Consider the following 19,043-nt stretch of genomic DNA (forward strand, 5'->3'; position numbering starts at 1 on the left):
GGTGGGAAATGGGGTGAACATGCTGTTAGCTGGAGGGAAATGGGGTGAACATGCTGTTAGCTGGAGGTGAATGGGGTGAACATTATGTTAGCATGTGGGAAATGGGGTGAACATTATGTTAGCAGGTGGGAAATGAGATGAACATGCTGTTAGCAGGTGGGAAATGGGATGAACACGCTGTTAGCAGATGGGAAATGGGTAGAGTCAAGATTTTGTGGTGTTATTTTAAGACAAATTTCGGTGTTAAGAAATAAAGATTTCGGTGTTATATGGTTTTATTTTTTTGCTCAAAATACCCACAGCAAAATTTTGCTTTTCTGTACGACATGCAAACTTATTAAAACAAATATTAATAAAAACTAAAACCTCATGATCTAATTACAATTAAGTGTTATCGGCAATAAAGGTATTTTGTGTCGTAGGTATAGTTGTAGCTACCGAGTTGGTAGCACTGCTTGAGTTTGGAGAGTTAGTAAATGGAGGAAAAGGAGTGTGGAAGAAATGACTGTTATTATGTGAATAAAAGGATATGGTTATCAGCATCATGGCGTGTCGTTTTTTTTGTGAAATAATAACAACATTAAGTTCATTTGCAAATTAATAAATTCAAACTTCTAAATAACTACTAAAAATTTCACGACTTAATTACAATCACATACACTACAAAATTACACAATTAAGCACTTCCAAAGTTACTATTAAGACGGTTTTATTGAAATGCTATCATAGTTAAATTTTCTGCATTTTCTGGAGTGAGACGTTGTCTTCTGTCACTAACTACCAGTGAGCACCTGGAAAATGAACGTTCTGCATCAACATTTGATGTTGGGAACCAGATTGCCCTTAAACTGGCTTGAGCAAATTCACTGTAGTCCCCTTTAAGAGAGCACAGTACCTTTGCAACATCAATTTGGCTTGTTTCTGGCAATGAAAGTTCATCCTCAATTATTTTTTTGAAAGCAACATAGCCATGTATGAATGTATCAATGGGAAGATGGGAAACAGAAGGCAAGTTATGCAGAGACTTCTATAGGATGCATCTTCTATGCTAACCCTACTCACATTTCTTGGGTTGAACAGAAAATTAATGGCATTAAAGACTCTTAGACAAGGATGTCGTTTAACAGATGAGTTTTGCCTCAAACGCTTATGTTTCTCACTCGCGACATGTTTCACAAACGTATCACGTCTCTCGTAGTCTAGCCTGCAGTTACAGAATTTGCACATTAACATTTTATCACTGAAATAAAATCCTTTGCTGGAAAATTCTTTCGATCGGTCACTGGTAGAAACCTTCGTTTTAGGCATTATCAAAATTTTTTAATCACATAGGAAGAATTTAACCTCAATATACACAAACACTTGCCGTGCTGGAAAGATCAAAACAATGGAGAATAGATGCGAATACAAACGCATACCGAATACCAACATACGTACATGAAAATTAATACCAAACATAAACATGTACTATTTATTATTTACAATCGTTACGTTTAGCAGTGTTAATTTTACTTTCGTACCCTACGTACTTTATTTTAAATAAACAGTAAAAGCAATGCGCTTTAGTGTGTAATATTTTAATGATTAAAAACGTAATCTTAGAAAAACATTTTGGACGTTTGTTATTTTTGTATTTACAGAAAGTGAACGGCGGCCATTGTATCATAGTTAAAACATCTTAAATTATTATGGTACACAAGATTACCGTTTAAAGAAAATATTACTTTTATTCTGGACTTCATTTTTAAATCTATAATGAATCACTGTCGCATATAATATATATGGCTGCTAGTTACTGTCAGAAATATTTGATTGCGCTGAAGATAGTGAATTGTCCTTACAGAATGGAAAAAAAAACGTAAATAATCAGGATAGACGAAATTTCGTGACATATTGCAGATTTCGCACAATTTCGTTTTATTTCGTGTTTTCAAGCGGTTTTCGGTGTTATTTCGTTTTATCGCGCATTACCATATAATCGTGCCTCTAGAAATGGGGTGATCATTATGTTAGCAGGTGGGAAATGGGGTGAACATGCTGTTAGCTGGTGGGAAATGGGATGTGCATGCTGTTAGCTGGTGGGAAATGGGATGTACTAGCTGTTATCTGGTGGGAAATGGGGTGAACATTATGTTAGCAGTAGGGAAATGGGGTAAACGTGCTGTTAGCTGGTGGGAAATGGGGTGAATATGCTGTTAGCTGGAGGGAAATGGGGTGAACGTGCTGTTAGCAGGTGGGAAATGGGGTGAACGTGCCTTTAGCTGGTGGGAAATGGGGAAACATGCTTTTAGCTGGAGGTACCTGTTCAAGGTCACAGCTGTGGAAGTACTATAAAATTATATTTTGCTATACTTTAATATTACTTGTGCTGTTTGAGACTAATTTTTTTGTTATGTATTTGAAATTCTTAAGCTTACTCTTTCCCCTTACCCTCATCACAAATAATTTTTAAGTTTCACTACACATTTTTTGATTAAATTATTTTTTAAAAAAAATTGCCCTTCTTGTTTGTAACTGTTGTAATTCCTTAAGAAAACTAGTCTTTTTAATGTATTTAATTTGTAAACAAAAAAACAATATTTTATGCCTGTACCACAAAGCTTTCTAATAATCCTGACTGTTCCTCCTGTGACTTAAAGTGAATCATCTTGGTTTATTTTCTAGTTCTTAAAAAGCTCTAGTCATATTTGTAGTAGGTAATCATTCAAATGCCAAAATCTAATGTTTCGTCAAAAATTTTGAATCACCAATTGCAACTTATTATAAAGTTTTAAATATTTTGGGTGACAAATATGGACATTGGTAAAGACTAATGAAGAAAAAAATAGTGTGGATAGTTTGGCAGACATTACTAATGACTCTATGATTGGACATAAAATATTAATAAATTCATTCATTCATTGATATTGATTGATTCATATATTAATTTATTCATTGATTTATTTATTCAATTAAATGATATTCATTTTGTTCATAATTTTTGCTTGATTTTTTTAATATTTATTTTATTCCATTTATTCATTTATTCATTTATACTTGACAAAATGTCAGTGATGTGAAATGCTTAAGATGAATCATGAGAATGCTATTGACGTCGGCCGGGGCTACGCCCTCCCTAAGCCCGATGTGCCTCACGCCGTCACCACCCCTCTCCTCCCACCACCACCCTCTATTCAAACCTCCCGCTCGTGTGTGCGTGTGTGCGTGTGTGTCTAGCCCGGCAAGAGGGCGCTTAGAAGCAGTGCAGCGACCCCCTAAAGTGTTAAGTTTTAATGTGAATTGTAAACCCTTTTTCATTAATTTTTTTGCCCCAGTGTTTTGTTGCAGTTTACTCATGTATTTCTTTAATTTAAATATTACGTTACTTAAAAAACTACAGACGTTGCCCGGGCGGACCCGAATAGGCACGGACTTGGAGGAGGGTAGGAATGTTTTTATATAAATTCTCAATAACTACGTAAATATTAATGTACTTTAAATTGCCAGTAGTTTTTATATATTTTTTAATGTTAATCTATGATTTACTTAACTTTCGCCGGGGCACGGAATCGCAGAATGTAATAATGGTAATTGTGTTGGCGCGGAGGCGCCATGTTAGTCGAGACGAACAGAGCTCTCGCCCAGTTCATCTTCATCACCGACCGAGAGCAGACGCGCCAGCACCCCGGGGATCTCAACCGTTGTAAACCACCGATCAAGTAATTCTGCATCTTTAATTATTCTTAAACCTTTTCGTCCGTCAATCCTCGGGGCAGCTCTCGGTCGGCGGACTGTATTAATAATTAATTATCTTATTCGAGTTTTTATACATTGTGTACTAAGCATACTTTATCGCATGGCCACGTGGGTGGACCATGCATTCACTTAAGTCGGTTCGTGCCTCAGGCTTTTTAACCGTTTAAAGTGTAACGTGCGTAGAGGGAGGCGTGTTCGTGGAATTAAATCTGGGTATAAGTAAAACCTGAGTACTTTATTTAATCACGTGGTGAGTGAGCCTACTTAGCCTAGGAGTGTGGCGTGCCCGACGCCTAGAGCGGGCCAGGTCTGGATCTACCTATATAGGGTAGAAAGGGCTGGTAACTCGTCCCCACCTGGGCTACGTCACGCCCTGAGAGCGAGACTCAGCCGGGTCCACGTGCCCTTACACGTGGTGGCGCCCATTCATAACACCTCAAAGTCACCGGGAACGTGCGCGCAGCCCTCACTATTTCCATATGAAAATGCCAACAGTGTATTCCTAATATATGTAACAGCTTAGTTTTAAAAGCTATTAACAACATGTTTGATACAGTGCAGACCTTCATTGCACGGCACGTGTGCTATTGTGCTGACGTTGAGTGTGTGTATGTGACTGCGCAGTGCCGCTGTCCCCGAAGCTCTGAGGAAGAACTGCAACTTCGACGAGAGAGGGTTGTGCTTCTACCCCACCAAGGAGAAGATCATGTCCTACTCGATTGTCATTGTCACCCTTGTCACCGCTGGCAAGTAAGTGCTCGAGCTGTTTAGTGTGAACACGTCTTGCAATAGGTTAAAAAAATTTGTCTGTGCACACAGTCGCTTGGTTTGTACACGTTGTTCAGTGATGATGCTAGTGAGTGGTGCGGACTGTGCCGGATGGCCGTGAACTGAAGTAACGCGGGTTCTGGTGTAGAACCAGCTGCATTGAAATTTTTTTTCTGTCCTGTTTCGTTACGCCATGCTTCAAAATTAACATTGCACTGTATATTGACTAATGCCTGTTTGTTAACCACGTGAAACTGAGGATTTCTAGGAAAAAATTGTTGTGTTACTATTTTATCAATTGGTAGTCCAGCTAACATGAAACAAGAGAAAAATCATTTTCAGCTGTTGCAGAGCAAGACATTACTCTTATCAGTTTTTTTTTCTTTCAAAAAGCTAGAAAAGAGATAAAGTGGTTGGCTACAGTTAACTTCCATTTGATCCTATTGTTGTGTGACAGACACACAGAACTTATTTTATAAGTGATAAATGTAAATATTAATTACAATTATTAATATAAAATTATAAATACTTAAAAGTTCTGCCTAGAAAACGGCAGGAACTGGTAGAAAGAGGTTGTGGTATATTGTGCGCTGCCAGGTTGGCAACGCACGTCCGGATATACAGTTCCGGGATGGAGGCTTGTGATACACGGCCAAACAGACTGGTGTGCAGTTTGTACATTGTAATCCCAAGGTTACTACAGAGGTAATATAATATTACCATGTGCTAGATGATAGAATAGGGTGCAGAGGGAGAAATGCGAATGAGTAAATTTTATCTGATGATCACTCTGTATTTAATAAGCCAAACAGTCCCAACGGCTAATGCCATTGCAGGTTTGCACTCTTTGTCGTGGGAAAAATTTATAAATGCAAAATAAGAAACAAAATGGAAAACTTAAACCCACAGAAAACAAGCCTAAATCAGCTGTGTTGAACAGATAAACCCAACGATGGACCTGAACAGGCATTATGGACGACACGACAATGACCGCACAGGTGAAACACATTCATACTTACATATCAGACAACACAAGAATTCAGTGGAAGGAATTAGTCATGTAAAAATAACAGCACAGACAAACACAGAGGGCTAACAGTGACGAGACAGTTCAGTCTGTTTGTGCCTGATGTCCGGAACAGAATGCCAGTTACCGAAACGTCGTAACTGTTTTTGCCATAGGAAACCTGTGTTCTGTGGTGTTGTCAGTGGTGTCGACCGTATTATCTGTTTTTCTTAATCGTTGTGTTCGTATATTTCTGCGTTTTCCAGGTTTTGTTTTCTGTCTGCATTTACTATTATTGTTGGAACTGTTGAAATTGTTGAAACAGCTTAAAAAATAATATGTAGTAATTTGTGATCCAGCCATAAATGAAATTGTGCTGTGGGAATAAATTTATGGGAAAACCCCTAATAGTAATGAGAAGAGAAGGAAATAACCAACTTGGCATGCAAGACCAAGCCTTACAAATGAAAATTTGTTTTGTAATCGTCAAGAAGATATTCTAAGTGTGTGTCGACACACGCCATTTACATTAAGCTACAATTGTTGACTTAAGAAAATGATCAGGGCTGTCTCTTCATACCTGTTGAGCAATAAAAATCATAACTGAATCTTTAATGTTAAGTCATGTCTATGTAATTAAAAACTCCAAGATGACGTGGGTAAATACCCTTAGCCAGGGTGTCTACAGGTCAAGAAAGGCAGTAAAGTCATGAAATAAACAGTAACTGTGCTGGAAGTCACAAAACTTTTGATTCCAAGCTGCCTTTTCCTAGCTTGCATATTTTTTTGACACCTCATACGAAGATTCAGAATTGTTTGAAATTTAGTCTTATTAACAGGTAAATTTTATTAAAAGAAGAAAATAGTAGTATGTATTTATATGTCCAATGAAAATTTTTTAACTTGTTGAACAGGAAATTTTCTTAAGTGGAATTTTCTTCAGAAGGTTTTACTGTATGAAGCATTGGAGATGGTCGACTTAACTAGTGGGAAATATTATCTGAAAAGTTTCAGCTTTTTAACTAGAGGGCATGTTCCTGCAAATAAATATTTTTTATTTGTATTTTTAAACTAATAATATAAAAATGTGTTTGAGTGAAGTTCAAGCCGGGCAGAAGTGAAACTTCTTGCTTATTAGGTATAGATATACTGTATATATTTTATTAAAATATTCAATCACACAATTCTCATAAAAATGGATGATACTTATAAAGTTGATTGCACAATAACTCTTTTCCACACAAATAAATAAAATGTAGATACTTTAAATAAAATAAATATGTTAACATCAGTTGTTATGGCCGTTACGAAAAACTAAGGAGTAGACAAAACGCAGCATCATTACGAGCATTCCGTAGCATCGCTCCTGCGTCCTTTCTACCTCTCCCTTGCCGTCTCCCCTTCCGGCCGCTGCAACTAGCATGCAGCATGCTATGCAATGCTATGCTATGCTATGCTATGCTATGCTATGTACCTATACCCCCCTCCCTTTCTTTGTCGTCTATCCTTTTGTTGGAGTGAGTGGCTGATGAACTCTTCTCTACCGGTTCCCCCGCCACGAACCCAACTATTCCCCTAATGTGATCGGAATTTTCGGAACGTCTGAAAATTGTAGCCCCCCTCAGCAAAGAGGTTTCACTTCTAAAATGACTCGGTGACACATGGTGAGTCAGAGCGCTGGGGCCCGCAGGCTGGTGGGGGCTCGCGTCCCGGCCGGGCACTTCTCCCACGTGTTCGTGGACGAGTGCGGCCACGCGGTGGAGCCCGAGCTGCTGGTGTCCGTCGCGGGGCTGCTCGTGGGGGAGGGGGCCTCGGGGCCGGCTGGCCAGCTGGTGCTCGCCGGCGACCCCCAGCAGCTGGGCCCCGTCCTGCGGTCGCCCCTCGCCATCGACCTGGGCCTCGGTGAGTGTCGCTTCCAACTGGACTGCCTCTGGCACTTGCGAGACCACCTCTGGCTCTCGCGAGACCGCCTCTGGCACTCGCGAGACCGCCTCTGGCACTCGCGAGACCGCCTCTGGCACTCGCGAGACCGCCTCAGGCACTCGCGAGACCGCCTCTGGCACTCGCGAGACCGCCTCTGGCACTCGCGAGACCGCCTCAGGCACTCGCGAGACCGCCTCTGGCACTCGCGAGACCGCCTCTGGCACTCGCGAGACCGCCTCTGGCACTCGCGAGACCGCCTCTGGCACTCGCGAGACCGCCTCTGGCACTCGCGAGACCGCCTCTGGCACTCGCGAGACCGCCTCAGGCACTCGCGAGACCGCCTCTGGCACTCGCGAGACCGCCTCTGGCACTCGCGAGACCGCCTCTGGCACTCGCGAGACCGCCTCTGGCACTCGCGAGACCGCCTCTGGCACTCGCAAGTTCCTCCCTAACGACCATGACACATTGACAGCACCACATTAATGATGCCTGTGGTGTTCAGCTCTCTACCAAAGGAACTGGAAGTTGAATTTAAGCTTGGACACCAATGACCATCACCTAATTTGTGATTTTTATTAATAGTACTTGAATGTAGGTATTATCACTGAGGAAAAAAATCACTCCGAAGACTACAATCGTTTTAGGTTTAGGTTGATTCGTAATTATCAATTTTTTTAAAATTAAGGTTCACTTATCCTTTATTACCCAACATAAATTATTATGTTCTTTGTATAATTGGGGGAGATTTATTTTAAACATTATGTTTGACAGACGTCACTACTCGTTTACTCTTGACGTTGGAGAGAGAATCTAAATAACGGACAAAGAAAGTTAATTTTGATCATGATCATGATCATCATCATGATTTTGGCTTGTTTTATGTGTGTTTGTGTACTCAATTTTGTCCATTATTTAAGTTTTTTTTCCTATGACATACAGTTAGGGCCATGCAATTTTCGCGATCGCGAAAAAAACGACGAAAAACGCGAAATATTCATTAAATCTGATTTTCCCACGAAATTCGCCTTTTTTTTTTGACAATTCACGATACAACACGCGAAAAACGCAAAAAATATTTATTAACTCCTTTGTTCAACACAACAGAGACAGTGCCAACTTGTACCACCTTACTACGAAAATAATATGCATTACGTTTTATAACTGTAAACACGGCAAGAAATTTCAACAATCCTTAAAAATCTAACGTGAGTAGAGTATTAAACTTGTATTCTCATAAATTCATGCGGTAAGGGATGTGGATTGGAATCCAAACGGTATTTTTTTTCCCCGTAGCAACGTTACCAATTTATAATAATAATATATTTTTTCTAACCTCAGATAACTTGTCGTATATATAAAGCTGTCGGAAAAAAATTAAATAGAACCATCCGTCGAAACGATCGTGATAATATATTTTATTAACGAAGTCACGCGCCATCTTCTTTGTTGATACTGCAAATTAGACCAAAGAGTCACAGACTCTTTCTATGCATAGATGTGTCTATCCAGATGTAGAAAGCCGCTCACCCGAACAGTTCCGAAGTTTTCCGATCGCAAGTAAAAAAGCACCATAATTAAAGGATTAAAATATTTTTATTTAACGGTCATTAAGTATTTTAAATAACGCCAACCTAACCTAAGATAACGTTTAACTTCGGAAGATTTCAGGTTGTGCTTGTAGTTTCTATTTGAACTGTAAGTTATCCATCCAATACAGCACAATGTTTTTAAAAGGCAATATCGCCACTATTCCAAAATTGTGCCGTTCTGGAAATGATCAGTATTCACAATGAATGCAACACATTAGGTCCTGAAATTAAAAAAAAAAATTCTTGGAAGTAATTAATTGTTGGTTAGTTCAACATGCCAAAAATGTGTAAAGGAATTTAAAAGTGATGGCTTTTTTATTTTTGATGAAGGAAGTAAAATTATGATGTGCAAGTATTGCACAAGTATTGTGAGTGGCTGCGAAAAGACTTGATTCCTGTAACTGCAGTCTGATACTTCAGGCCAACCATTTCAAGCATACAACATTGTTGTACATTTTAAATAAATTATCAATATAAATATACCTATATATGTACATATATATTTTTAAAATTTATTGCAAGGTATATGCATTAAGTGGCTTGCATATAAATGCATTATATATTATATGCTAAGTTATTAGTTTTAATATGCTATTCTAAAGTTAATAAAGTGTATATATGCATATTTGTATAGGAAATTCAATGGAATAATAATTTTAAAAAATAATATTATTTGCCGGTAATTATTTTTTTCTGATTTTTAACACCGCTTTTCAGTTTTTTTAACGAATTTTTATACCATTTTTCAGTTTTTTTAACGAATTTTTATACCGCTTTTACCTGTTTATAATGACGAAATACCTCATTTTTATTCACCACTTTCAGGTGGCCCTACATACAGTGTAAACCATCAATAGAGTATGTTAAAAATAATGTTTTAAATTATAAATTACTATCTTTGATTACCAACTATCGCAGTTTTATAACAACCCAGATTACGTGAGTGCCCTTTTGTACAACAAAGATGGGCTTAAACAATAAAGGTCTTGAGCACAAAAATTAGTTGTCTCTAAAGTCGGTTTATGGACGATAGTTTAACGTGACGTCATAACAAAACATTGATGAAATGATTGCCTACTTTTATGAATAAAATTGAATCATTTTTATTGAAGTATCACTATTTTGTATGGATACAAACAAGGAGTGAAATGAAATCTACAATTTAATTGATAAATTTACTTTTATTTGCAATCATTTATTCAAATATGTTTATTACTTTAACGAAGAGATTATTTTAACTATAACTTTTATATATGTTTGCTATTTAACTTCTTCCAATCTGTGTTTTTCTGTTAAGGATAGGAAGATGATAAGAAAAGTAGGAAACGAATAGTAGTGTTTCAAGGATGATGTGAAGGAAAATGGCTTACCCAACACCAAAATGCAGTCAAAAATAATATATTTGCGCCACGGACTCTGCAGCAATGCTAGGAGGAACGGGTTAGCAAAGAGCAATATAAAATGAGCGTAACGGGATACAGAGAAACGGGACAATGTGCGTAATGGGACACTTTTTTGTGCGTGCAGCCGGCGTTCATCGATTTATTAGACGTTGTCACGTCAAAAAATCCAGCGTAGCGGCTGATCTAAGCACTAGGGGGACTGACCAGGAATACAAAATGGGCAATTAATTGACATATATATTGGCAATGACATTTTCTGTTTTTTTCCTTAAGCTCTGTACACGGTGTCTACTGTCTGGTGCATCGGCCACTGAATGTGTGTGCTCACGAGTGGCGTTTGAACCATCGTGCCTTCAGACCCTCTGGGCAACGTAGATTGTGCAGCACTTCACTGCTCAAGATATCTGAGTGGTGTCTGTTTACGTGAAGCATTTAAAAATACGCTGAGGGCGGACAATAAGTTTTCTTTCCCGTATTTCGCTTTTAAACCGTATTTTTAGTACAGTGAAAACAGCTGTTTCGTTTTTAAATCGTGTTTTTAGAAGAGTGAAAAGAGCTAAAATGTGTGCTTTCGGGATTATTTTTAGCCAAACCGGTACAGATTCCTAAAAGCACTGGAGAGACTTGCATTGCACCTTTATCTTCATTTCTCTGCCACATAATGCATGGTTACCACTCGTACTTCATAGTCTCCTATGCACGAGAGAATACTGTGCACCAGTTCAGAGCCTTGTGCTAGAAGAAGCAGCAAGTGTCACACCTGTCACCCCGCCTCACTTGCAAACACACCCCTGTTCAGGCAGGCATCCTTAACCCTGAGGCTGGTGGCAGGTTTGTATGAATCTGTGTTTGTCTTTGCTAGTTTTTATATGCTTGTGATTTAATAACAATGGCCAGTAATTTAATGATTTAATGTGTTTATATAATTAGTGGCCAATAATTTAATGGCATTGTGTTTTAATAATAATTGTGTATAATTAATTTAAAGGTTTCCAGTTGCTACTACCTTAACTTCCCTAGTTTCCCTAAGTACTTGCTAGTATGTATCATTGCTCATTGTTTTATGTATTGTCTGTGAAAGGGGTTTCCGTATTAACTAATAAGTTTGCCATTTGTATTGTGTTGGTTTCTAGTGGTCTCTGTAATAGAGTATTAGTAGAATTGTCGTTGATGACTGGCTGGACGGTAGCACTAGCGTTCTCTCATACACCAGCCTCTGTCATTTTTTCATCCTTCCTCCTCCTCCTCACCCCCCCCCCCCCCCCCTTTCCACTGAACTGTTGTCTGAGAGAAGTTGTGACATGGGCAGACCCATCTCTCATTCCTTTCTCCTTACGAGCAAGACTCATCACCTGTTCAGGAAAGCCATGCGTGGGACTTGCTTCAAACACACCATAATTACCAGTGACGTCGGAACAGGGGGGGGGGCAGCATGGGGGGAGAGAGTAGCATTTCGCCCCCCTCCTTTTCCCAGAATAAATGTTTGGTCTTAGTAGTATTTTTCTCAACCAGTAGTTACAAACGTTGCATTGGTGATCACATTGATTAGAAAATCAAATTTATGATTGTCAATATACTGTAAAATGACTGCAAATTCCTAGATGGTATTTTATTTAAATTGTACTACATCTACTGTCAGAGTAGTATTTAATACCTACTACGTATTCAAATTCTTGGAATGGTATATTTAATATTTTGGTTCGGAAACTCATTAAATAGCACAATTTTGCATCTAAAATTCCAAATTTTTCCGGGGGGCTCTAGGACTGAGGTAAGTGTGATGCATGTTTTCGCCCCCCCACTCATAACGTTCCGACGTCCTTGATAATTACAAAACAGACGCAGTTGACCATGAGAACTTTATACTCCATCAGCATGTATGTTTACAGTACCTATAAAATAGCATTTTTATTCTAAATTAGCTCATTTTAGGTTACAAATTTTAATAGTAGGCACATGGACATAAATGTATTTATGTCAGTGTTAAAATTGAGTGGATTCAGTAAATTTAGAATCTTCATTAATTCAAATCCATCATCCTCGTCAGTTTTATTTTCAGACCAATTTCGTTTTTAAAACATGAGATTTAATTATTATTTTAATTTTTAATGAATTAAGTTTATTCATAAAAATAGCATATTATTGAACACATAAGACTTATCAATGTCGTATGATACTTATTTCACTGAAACTGTAATTCTGACAGATGATGCACTTGGAACAATAAAAATATTTGTTTCTTTACCTTGCTTGCAATAATTGTTTTTTTTTTACATGTTTTACAAGCTTGCAATGTTTTTTTTTTTGCCATCTTGCAATATTTGTTTTTATACCTGTTTTGCCAGGCATGTCATTCCTGGAAAGACTGATGGTGGATGGATATTTGTACAAGAGGCGTGTCGATGACAATCAGTACGATCCTGCCGTCCTGACGAAGTTGGTGAAGAATTTCAGATCTCATGAAAGTATTCTAGCAGTATCCAACAGCCTCTTCTACGACAACGAGCTGCAGGTTAGTTTGTGTGCGCAACAGGTGTCCGGGAGTCGGTGAGGTCGGGCAGTGTTTAAGAGGGCGAGTTCATTTTTATAATTACAATCAACTGAGTTGAAGACCCTCTTCAATAAGTGGCTGTGTGTCCCATCCTTTATAGCTTAAACATGAAGACTGGTTTATGAGATTCGTGAAAATAAAATTGGTATTTAAGTTCACAAAAATCGTTAATTAATTAGAAATCAGAGAATCAAGCAATTGTGTATACTATTATTTTGAGGCAGCTGCTTTAGTCATTTTGGGTTATATGTGCTAAAAATGTATAGTGTTACTTTACCTAATATAGTCATTCCTTCATTGAACCAGTGCTTCTGATGGGCTGAATTTATTTTAAAATCGTTTAGGGTTCCACCCTAAATCAATGGATGATGTCAAAGCTTAACTCTAACTTTGACTTTGATCTCTGTCACTCTGTGACGCTGCAAGGTGGGGAGGCTGCTAAGCCCTGTTGGAGGCAAGATTGAAGTGTCTTTAAAGAATGTGTAGTTCTTGTCCGTGTATTGAACACATGTGTTTGTGTGTTCACACCACTGCAATGCCTGCCCCTCTTTTGAACGCTTGGAGTGTGTTATGTCCCATCGTTGATACGAGACTAAAATTTTGCTAGCAGTTAGAGAGCATGAATCCACTTTGTCCATTAATGCGAACTGACAAGTTGAATTGCTAATACATGAGTTTACTCACGTCAGAGACGGGAAACAACCTGATCTCATATATTTTATTAAAACCACTCTCATTTATGATTAATGCTTGTTGCAGTTGGTATAGATAAGTAATATTTTAAGTTGGCCAACCTGATGATAAACATGTAGCATGTCGTGATGGCAGCCCAAGCTGCAATTACTGCTAACTGAATACTGTATTGTGTGTAACATGTATTAAGTAAGTAATAAACAAGTGAAACTTATATATGGTAACTAAAATACCTAAAGTGAACCATACAACTTGAACAATGCTAACTAAAATAATTACGTGAGGCAGAGACCTAAAAGCTAAAACACACCTGTAATGTATGACACAGTGGTGCAAATGTCTATGTTGGCAGCCATGTTGGCAGGAAGTGTTAGTATATACCGTGTTTTCTCGTATAATCGTCTCACATTTTATTCTAAAATCAAGTTTGAAAAGTAGGAGTGCGACGATTATGCGGGAAAAAAATTTTTTGTTAGGTAAAGTTATTCATAAAAACAAAACCCATTCATGGAAAGTACGGTTATTTAAAAAAAAGGTGGAGTATACAATAGCATGCTAAACAATCTATATTAATAATTCCTTAAACAAAAACCTTTCTTCAACTTTAAATAGAAAAACCAAAACTCTAACGCGAACGCGAGCCACTTGAATCTGACGTGAACTAACGTGTCGTAGTACACACTTGCCACGAAAGAATGCGAGCTATCAAATGTAGTTAACTCGGCACCTGACAGAGACTGCGCGTTGCATCCAATCAGCGAGATATCGATATTCGACTACGTGCGCGCGCTCTATACGGGAAGCAACATAACCAAACATGAATGATGCGCTGGCTACATTTTTATAAGCCGTACGCCGCGGTAACCCAGACAATCAGATAAAGGAAATACCGTTTATAAACGTCTTTAAAAGAAAATTTACACGTCAGACAATTTTGTATTTCCGTTAATTAAATAAATAAGTGGTAATGACCTAAATTAAATTTTAGATTATACCTACACCGCGGCGACGCAGACGATCAGATAAAGGAAATAACGTTTAAAAATGTCTTTATAAGAAAATTTACACGTCAAACAACTTCGTATTTTTCTGTTAATTTATTAAGTAAGTGGTAATGACTGAATCAATATTAGATTTCTACTTTAAAATACATCGTTTTATACGGAAAAGATACCTACATAAAGCGCTCGGCATCTACTAGCGGGACCAAAAACATCATGCACGTTTACGTGAGAAGTTTTTTTATCCCAATTTTGACAGCCTAAAATATGGTTGCGACGATTACGCGCGTGCGACCATTATGCGATAAAACACGGTAATGTTGTGCCGGAAATTAGGAATTTCGACACTTTTTTTAAATTTGTTATTATAATTTTAAATTATTTTTGGAATTTTTATTTTTCTTATACGTAATCTGGTTACTAAAGGGGTGATTACACTTTGTTAGGCTGGTGTACTCTACGTAGTTAAACTGTGTGCCAGTGGATCGAGGCACCTTTTCTAAGGATCAATCTGAGCTTTTGCTAATCTAATGTAGTCGTTAGCAGCCCGGTTGAAATTTCTCCCGCCTGCAGTCACGTCCCGGGTTTGTAACATTACTTCCCTTCATGACTAAAATCGCATAGAGCAGCTTCTGGCCTGCAAGCTGCTACTTCTCAGAGACCTGCTGAGAGTAGCGAGTCTCGGCACGAACGAGTATCACGTGGACGCTCGTTCCCAGCGTAGTTGCGTTTTTATTCCCCCCCCCCCAGTTCTGAGAAATTAGTCCAGGACCATTGACCTGACGTGATCTCCGCCAGGCAGTGACCGACTCCAAGGAAGACTTGCATAAAAAACATGTGTGCAAGGATGGACCACCCACGACATCTAGCGGCAGAAACAGTAACTTCGGCCCTGGTCGCCAGCGTGCAGAGCACACGCTCGTGACACCTGGTGGCAAGTCAGCTCACCGCTCCCGTTAGTTCCCCTTTACGCCGCTAGAGTGCACCACCAGCTACGCCATAAGGCCCTATGCTTCCTCCTCGCGGCCTGTAATTGTCGATTGTATGTTGCTTTCTGTACCTGCCGGTAGAGACCGCAGCAGTCGCCCTTTGGCGCAAACGACTGAAGTCATGGTTACGACCACTAGGGCACCTCCGCATGTTTTCGGCCCTGAGCTGAACCTTCCCCCTCTTTTTCCCTAGGGCCGACCGCCCGATTTAATTAGGAGTTTTGTCCGCCACGGTGGCACTTGGTACTTGGACATTGGCTGCTAACCGTGCTGCAGGTCGGGCAGAACTTCTCTCCATCTCTTGTCGCGGCTACGACAGAAACGCCTTCTATTGAGGATATAGTCAGCTGTCTTGGGGGATGTGATCCCAGTTGTACAGTTTGTTTAAATAATTTCGGGCCGGCCCTCCTTTTTGTTACTTGCTAAGACCTTTTATAGTGATATAGAAACAATGCCAAAACAAAACCTATTCAAATAAACCAGGAAAACCTATAGACCAAGCTGCTTAGGTAGTGTTTATTTATTTATCATATACCTTAATCTATTTTAACGATCCACTAGCTCCTAAGTTGCCTGTGTGTGTAGGGAGTATAAATTTGTCTTGTTCTCCACCTCGTGCCCCCTCTGGTAAATAACTTTAATTTTCTTAATATTTTTGAACCCAGCAGTTTCCAAGGTTTTTTAAATTAAGTTAAAATAATCTAATATTGAGGCACGAGGGGCGTTTCAATGTATTTCGTTGTGAAGTAAAACAAAGGGCGGATGCTTTGTCGGTGGGTCAACCAGTCCCTACCCATCGTGTAGAGAAGTATGTGCCGACGTAACATCCTGAAAACACAAACCTTAATGTCTGTTAATGTTTTAAAATTCTTAGTTTTTTAATTGACAATTACTACTTGATTAGTTGCGGTTGGCCATTGTCCAAGCATGTGTTAAGGCTGGGTGCAAGTTTTTGCATCCCACAGTCTGAAGTTGAAACCACATTTCAGTTTGAGTTTTGATGTCGTAGTCATGGAATTTTTGCCCAGCAAGATGTTTCTTCAGGCAAAGGAACAAGTGGAAGTCGTTGGGTGCATGGTCTGGCCTGTATGGCGGATGGTGAAAAATTTCCCACTTGGAACTTTCAAATAGTGCTTTCATTTGAGATGCTGTGTTAGAACGAGCATCGTGCTGAAAGAATCAGACACCACTTGTAGGCATGCCCTTACTTCGGGTTTGAATTGCGCGTCTGAAACATCTCATTGTCCTGCAATATGCTGACATCGTCCGGGCCTACGGCCCCCTGTAAGTCCGATATGCCACCGCCCAAACACCATCCACCCTCCATTCAAATCTCCCGCCTACCAGTGCGTACGTGTGCGTGCGTGTGCTCGCCCGGCAAGAGGGCGCTTAGATGCAGTGCGCCGCACCCCTAAAAACATAAGTACTTATATATAATTGTGTTGTTTGTTTTTATATTCCCTAAGTGCAACGTGACGGCAGATCGGCCGGGAGGGTTTTATGTACTTTTATTTTTAAATAATGTATTAACATATCATAGCGTTTCCGGACATTCCCGAGGAAACCCGAAGCCAGACAATAATTAAATTTAAATCTTAATAATTATAATTGATACAATCTTTTCTCTTAATTCAAAAATTGTTATATAAATTTCAATGCATTCTTGTCGTGTTAAATTGGTTTCCCGTGGCACGAATTCGCAAGTATCTATTAACGGCAATTGTTTCGGTGGGAGGACGCCATGTTAGTCGAGCGAGTCACAAATCTCACCCCAGTCCGCCGTCATCAACGACCGAGAGCAGATGCATCAGCACTCCGGGGACCTCACCGCTTGTATTCTCTGCCAAGTAATTCTGTTAACTTTAATTTCATTTCAATCGCTTTCTTTTAGTCCTCGGAGCAGCTCTTGGTCGGGGGACTGCTTTATTAATTAATTTACGGCCAGTCTCGGTCTTTTTTCTTTGTACTACGTAATTCAATATGTGACCACGTGGTGGCTCATCACCTATAAACCTATTCGTGCCACGGGCGTTTTGTATAGTTTCAACAGTGTACTTTTGTGAGCGGAATTAGCGGAATAAATCAGGTGTGTGAATTTCACGTATTATTCTTTTATTTTCTATCTGTGTGACCACGTGGAGAGTGACGGCGTGTGGGACGCCTGAGAGCCCACTTCGTAGGTAAAAGCGTGCCCAACGCTGAGAGCGGGCAGGAATTAGTGCTAGATGTTTTCAAGGGGGGATATCACGTCTCACATGGGCGACGTCACGCCCTGAGTTAGGAGTCTCACCGGGTCCACGTGCCGTACCACGTGGTGGCGTCCACTAATAATCCACCATAAAGCCAACCGATCGACCCCCCCCCCCCCCCCCCGCGTCAATGCATTGGCATTAATTGTGGTGCAGTGAGGTATGAAGTTGAACAGAAGGATGCCTTGTCTGACCCAGAAAAACATGAGCCGTGATTTTTATTTTTGCTAAAGTTAAAGTTACTGTTCTGTGGTTTTTGGGGAATTCGTATGGCAACATTGCATTGACTGTTGCTTGGATAGTGGCATGTGGTGTTAAACTCACCTGTCGTCACCAGTAACAGCATGGTTCAGAAAGTCGTCACCTGTTCCTGCAGGGCATGGGGGAAGTGGAGTGCACAGCCCTTGTGTTCTGGACCCAGCTCGCACGCAGTTTCTGCCACCCTAAAGTCAGGCGCTGTTTCGTAGACAGTTGTAGATTTCATGGAAGTCTTTTTCAATTTGAGATGCCAATTTTTTTTCAAATTGCTTCATCTGTTCTTTGAAGAAGTTGCATCAGAAAACCAACCTGGTCTGTGTTCTTCATGAATATCGGGTCATACCTGCAGAGAAAAAAAATACTACACACCGTTTAGTTTTATTTTGTCTAATCATAGTGTTTCCATAGACAGAAACAATTTCTTGGTGAATATCCGCTGGATGCTCACCTTTTGCATGAAGAAATCATACAATTGAAAGCATTTCACATGTTAGGGGATTCTGAAATAAAGCATTTATTATAAGCACACACTTCTCGAGCTACACAATTATAGAAATAACTAATGACAAAGAGGGAAAAAAGCAAAAGGTTGAACATTACAATCCATGTTTTAAAATGCGCTCACCAAAACTTTCTCTTTTCTGCTGCCTGTGGTGTATCTTAACTTTTATAATATTATCCTCGTACACTACAGGTACCAGGTAGGCTGATTAGTAGACAAATAACACTGAGTAATTTTTTTAATTTTTTCCCCGAAAATTCCATATTTCACCAGGATATGGTTTTTATAAACCTCTCAATTATTTTTTAAAATTCTATACTTCAGTCACAATCCCAGTATCAAAATTTTAATATATATGTATATATATGTATGTATA

General features: G+C 39.3%; 1 protein-coding gene across 2 annotated transcripts in view; it reads left to right on the forward strand.

Moving 5' to 3' along the window:
* Positions 1-19,043, forward strand: part of LOC134539566 (putative helicase MOV-10) — a 202,329-nt gene that overhangs the window by 170,160 nt on the left and 13,126 nt on the right. For both annotated transcript variants that reach the window (XM_063381717.1, XM_063381718.1), the window contains exons 13-15: positions 4,360-4,485; positions 7,200-7,411; positions 12,770-12,936. In XM_063381717.1, the coding sequence (XP_063237787.1) occupies positions 4,360-4,485; positions 7,200-7,411; positions 12,770-12,936 (505 nt within the window). The remainder of the gene's footprint in view (positions 1-4,359; positions 4,486-7,199; positions 7,412-12,769; positions 12,937-19,043) is intronic.

Source organism: Bacillus rossius, chromosome 15 (genome assembly GCF_032445375.1).
Source record: "Bacillus rossius redtenbacheri isolate Brsri chromosome 15, Brsri_v3, whole genome shotgun sequence".
Lineage (NCBI taxonomy): Eukaryota > Metazoa > Arthropoda > Insecta > Phasmatodea > Bacillidae > Bacillus > Bacillus rossius.